Source organism: Macadamia integrifolia, chromosome 6 (assembly GCF_013358625.1).
Source record: "Macadamia integrifolia cultivar HAES 741 chromosome 6, SCU_Mint_v3, whole genome shotgun sequence".
NCBI classification, from domain to species: domain Eukaryota; kingdom Viridiplantae; phylum Streptophyta; class Magnoliopsida; order Proteales; family Proteaceae; genus Macadamia; species Macadamia integrifolia.
The window spans coordinates 32,457,737-32,463,108 of record NC_056562.1 but is presented as its reverse complement, the minus strand read 5'-3'; the positions used below and the strand labels follow the sequence as shown (position 1 = coordinate 32,463,108).

At 36.7% G+C, this 5,372-nt stretch overlaps 1 protein-coding gene across 1 annotated transcript; it reads left to right on the top strand.

The window, feature by feature from the left end:
• The first annotated feature begins 1,005 nt into the window (after nt 1–1,005).
• LOC122081126 lies at nt 1,006–4,398 on the top strand. Its single transcript, XM_042648108.1, has 3 exons — nt 1,006–1,598; nt 2,830–3,012; nt 3,891–4,398. The coding sequence occupies exons 1-3, from the start codon at nt 1,536–1,538 to the stop codon at nt 4,104–4,106; spliced, it is 462 nt and encodes a 153-aa protein (XP_042504042.1). The 5' UTR covers nt 1,006–1,535; the 3' UTR covers nt 4,107–4,398.
• Nucleotides 4,399–5,372: the final 974 nt, after the last annotated feature.

Below are 5,372 nucleotides of genomic sequence, written 5' to 3'. Positions count from 1 at the left end.
TCGGTCGAGCTATATTCGACCTAGATAGCGGTTGCCGACCAGGAATGTAGCTAGGCCATGACTAGGCCAATCGACTTGGGCCAAAATGTGGCCATCTGTGATTTCTCACGCTACCTTACTTGATCTAGCTGGTGTGTTTCCGATGGTAGGCATATTCTGTCATAACAATTCTATTCTTGGAGAAAAGGTTTTGCGCTTTCCGTTCTCTCTATTATTAGAGATGCAAGGAGCAATGTTGCAATGTGAAGCCTCACATGGTTCGCTGCAGAGTCCTCCTCCACCTCCAACAAGGATAGAGATCTACAACAAACAAAAATAATGGCAAGAGCAAGTTAAAGGACAGAGTTGTAGTGAAGAGAATGGGCCTAGAACAATGGATTAATCAACGATTGATATGCAAAAGAGGGATCTAACAGTCAATAAACTAGCAGAGTGTGGGAGATTCCATTCCAAGTTGTTGGTTCACAGAACCCTTCCCTCTTTTTATTTTTTAAGGGGAGATTTACATGATTACACACTTTTGGAGTTTTTTTTTTTTTTTTCAAAACTAATTATCCAAAATTAGGTTTAAGTTTGCAAGACTACCCAATCAATGTTTCAATTAACAAATAAACCAAAAATATGTTTAGGTTTATAAAACTATTCACTCAAATTTTTTATTAAAAAAAGAATACTTGATTGTATATGATAAATGAAGGAGAATCACTCATTTGAATAATTTTGTAAAATCAAACCTAATTTTAGATATTTTTATTAACTGAAATTTTAAATGGATAATTTTATAAAGAAAACCTAAAGTAGATTATCATATCTGATTACTTTTTTGGTTTTTTCGTAAAAAGTAATCCTAATTTAATATCAAAGAACATGGTTGGGCTGAGCTGGTGAGAACTAATCTCCAAATGTAGCGAATACACATGTGTGGCTAGCAACAAAAGAACGGCTAAATCCTCCAAGGCCTGAATCTGCCACCATGATTGCACCGTATGGTAATAAATGGAGAAGAGGTCTTTCTGGTTGGTGCGTCAGTCAGTCGGCAGCAAAACAGTGCTGTGCTGTGCTGTGCTGTGCTGTATTTCTGGTCTATCCTCCTTTGTGATGTGCATCTCTGACGTCACTCTTCGTTTTACTTTCCATCGCTTTACGTTAAGTAGTTGATTCATTGGTGCGTTAAGAAGTTTTCATGGATTCTCTCAAGTGCCGACCGACCTTTACATCATCTCTCTTGCAGCTTTTTCTACGTTCTCTAATACAATAATAATTTTTACATAAATCTCTCACCCTTCACTCTCCTTGAGAAAAAGAGAGAGAGAGAACCCAAACAAAACCCGTCGCACCAACTAAGCTTATGTTTATCTGCCCATTCCGTCAGAACCCAGAAGATTAAAAAAATAAGAAAAATCTGTCTGTGTTCTCTGTTCCATCGAGAAAGAGTTAGAGAGAGAGAGAGAGTTATTTATTGTACGAGAAAAAGAAAGGAGAAGATTGGAATACCCTTTTTGTGTAATTAGAGATTTGAGACGGGACAGAGGAGAATGGTGGGTGTCTTCTCACGATTCTCTGGGAGAACTGGGCATAGACGGGCTCAAAGTGCACTTGTAAGCTTTCCATTCCCACAATCCCACCTCCTGATGTTCTTTGCTAGAAAGACGTTCCAGTTGGTGGGTTTTTTTTTTTTTTTTTTAAATAATTTTTTTTGATTGATCTGACTTTTGAATTGGGTTTCGGTGTCTGGGTATTGGGTGTTCATTCTTTAGATGGCTTAACTACTTTTTTTTTTTTTTTTTTTTTTGAGGGTTCATTTCTATAAATGAAATTCGTCGACCTCTCATCCTTGTTTTGGTTTTTTGCCTAATCTCGTTCCTTGATTGTTTTTCTGTTTCTTTAGTCTTAAATTGTTTGAGGCTGTTCCATTGATTCCTCCACAAACTTTGAATGTCTCTCTCCATTCAGGTTTTCACTCTAATTTGGTCTTAGATTTCTTGAGTGGACTTGATATAATCTTGAACTTCAGAGTTTCTCTAGTGGATTTCTCTGTGGCTTTTTTTCTCCGTTGATTTCGACATGGCTGTAGTTTGTTAATCTAAACTCAACTTTCTAACCTTCGTATTAAATGGATTTGACTTATATTTAAGCAGATTTATATGGATTTTCCTGCTCTTTAAGTTGAATTTTCCTTTCAGGTCATTTATTTCTGGAGAGTGAGCACTTAATTTCCATTTCAATGTGTATAATAGATTGGTTTTACAGTTTCACTGTTTGCCTAGGTTTTTGGTTGCCAGACTGTTACTGTTTTATCTCATTGGTTCATTTCACCAAATGTTGCCCTGTTCTTGTATATAAGTTCATCCTTTACTCTAGAAGTTTGAAAGAGATTGTCCAGAAAGATTGAACAGGGGAAAAAGGGAGGCGGGGGGGGGGGGGGGGGGACAGATTTTTCTTCTTGTATTGATTCTGTCTCGTCTGTTTTTAGTTTCTTGGCCCTTGATTATCTGAACTAGTTGCTTGGTAGTCTGATCAGTCATGTTAATTTTATTGAGGGGAGTTATTACATTTTTTGTATTAGTATGCAGTTTTTATAAATTTCTTTGGATATCAGAAATGATTTTTGTTCTTAATCCTCTGGGAAGAATGTTTAACCATCGTTCTTTCATTTTCCATTGATTTAACCCCAGAACTTTTTCAATGTGGTTGTTTTCACTTCTGTTCATATGTTTTTCATTTGTTTCTTCCTTTCATACATCCAGTGAGGTCTTCTTCTAAAAGCCTCCCTTCGGAATCACATATTTAAGGATTAGTTTTATTAAATTGAGGGAACTTATGGTGCAGGATGAGAGGCAAGTGTTGCCACCGAATTCTGAGGGCAATCGTCCTAGTACTACTGCTGCTGCAGCTGCTGCCTCCCATGGGATTGAAGTGGCAGTACAGTTTAAGCCAGTTGAACACCCAATTGAGCCTCTGGACAATGATCGGCCTGTAAAATGTCCCTTACCAGAGCCTTCCATTCTGAATGTAAGTCTGAATTGTTTTACATTAACTCTAATATCATAAAAAAAATTTTTTTTTTTTTTGACAAGTATAAAATCTTTTCCATTAATTTTCATTACTAAGATTGTAAGAATGTTTTAAAGTATAAAGAGTGTATGGTTATGGACCATGAATGCTTGATGTCATGGTTCCTTACTCTTACATTTTGATTTATAGACTTCAGCTATGCGTTTGATGTTTCTTAAATTTTGTTTATTTACAGTAACTAGGAATTTCACCAATTATACTGTAAAAATAAGAAGAATGATCACTAGCTTTGAATTTTTTTTTTAACTTGTTTTCCCTCCCTCCTATCTAGTACTTGGAGAGACCAAAACATACTTGTTTGTGTGCCCATCCTATTCTGTACGAACCTTTGGTCATAAATTACAAACCTGAACTATGAGGATTGTTGAAGGAAGAAAATATTTTCCAGCTAGCCAAGGACTTTGCTGAATTCATTTTGGTGGCAGTTTGTTTTTGCCTATAATAAAAGATTACTGCCTTGCTAAATTCTGATTGTGCTGTAATCCAGATTTCTTGATGGACCCTATGCCCGATAGAACCTTTGGGCATTGATGTGGGTGTTCATCATACGACATTTATTTTGTCATCATTGTTATGGTTTCTATCAAGTTGAGTGTAATTTTATTTACTGGAGATCTCTGATCCATTTCCTTAGAGTCCACTAGCTTCTATGTATTTTTACCCGGTTCTGTTAAGGTCTTAATGGATTCTTTACATATTGATATTTCTGGTTTAAATGCTTCCAAATGTAATTAAAAGCATTGTTATGAAACTTTTGCCACAGGCAAGCAAAGGCTTCTTCTTGAGCTTCTGATCTTTAGTGGTTTGATTTACAGGATGCAAGGATATGGAAGGAACGGATGTCGGCAAATGCACGAAGGAGGGCTGATTTGCCAGTTATGAAGGAAGGGGCCAACCTTGAATCTGAATCTGAAGCTGGAGGAACTAAACAATGTCCAGCACCATCCAATCGCATGATGTTACCTTCCCTTAGTGCGCCAGAGCACAATATCATCAATCTATTGGAAGAATATAATGCATCTAGCATCTAAAATGACTCACTGGCTGATCATCCTTGAGAAATGTTTTCACAGTCATCTTATTATTAAGTGCTTCAGTGTCTCTACCAAAAATAAAATGTGCTTCCATGTATTATCTTTTCTCCTCCTTTTTTCCCTTTTCTTTTTGTTTCATATTCTTGTTTAGTATTAGTTGACTTGTATATTTTTATTGAAAGAGAAAGAAGGTCGATTACTTGTAATCATGTAATCAAATCATTGGGAAGTCACATGTTATGTGTTTGTATTTAAAATCTCATCAAAGGAAGTACAGCTTCATGTCTCACAGCATGTTTTCAGCTTCAAGGTTGCTTGCTTTATTTTTTGTTTTAGAGACTCTTGATTCTATGGACAAACTATTACTTATTTTATTTTATTTTTTCTATGGGTAGGGAGGGGAGTAGATAACAGCCAAGAGGCTTGAACTCAAGACATCCTCGTGAGCGTGGGCTTTGTGCACAGCACAGCTCTCTAACTGCTCTAAGCAGTTGTTGACAAACTATTACTTCGTGATACTGTTGTATTTGCTTCTTTGTCATTATACTTTCCATCACAGATACTGATACTTGTCTGATCCCATATTGGTGTGTAACGGTTCATGGTAGGTAAATTTGTCCAAAAATAGATTTTTTTTAGTCAAAAATCCACTCGGACAGATACCAATACATATACCTATATTTAAAACCATGAGCACAACAGCATTTTTAGGGAACCAAATAAACTGTCATACTAGTCAAAGAAACTGGTCACAACAGTAGAAAATCAGAGAATTTAATTGGGAACTGTGCTTGTTTCTGGTCTTAGGCTTGCTAGGACAAGATCCAGTTGAACTAGGACTCAATCAGAATTAACCCCCTTGGCATTTGGCATTTATGATTCTCATTTCAAACTTACGCTGGGATTGGGATCCTAACCTTTTTCACTCTGCCTCTCTTGCGAAGCCTAGAGGGATCCTAACCTTGACTTTTGATAATAATAAGTGGGTAATGTCAAAATGGATGCAGAAATTAGGTGCATTGAAGAAGAGTTCTGTCATTTAACATGTTCAGTAGATATTTGGGCTAACCCACCCCCACCATTATGGACTTTGCTCCAACCCATGAACAGAGCAAAACCAGAGCAGAATAGAGGGAAGTAATAGAAGTTTGGGGCTTATGACTTGCAGGTAATCATAAGATTCCAAAACCTCCACCAAAGTGATACTAATCAGAAGATTCCAAAACCTTGATGAAAGTCATTTAGTAGTAATGTTGGTGTACC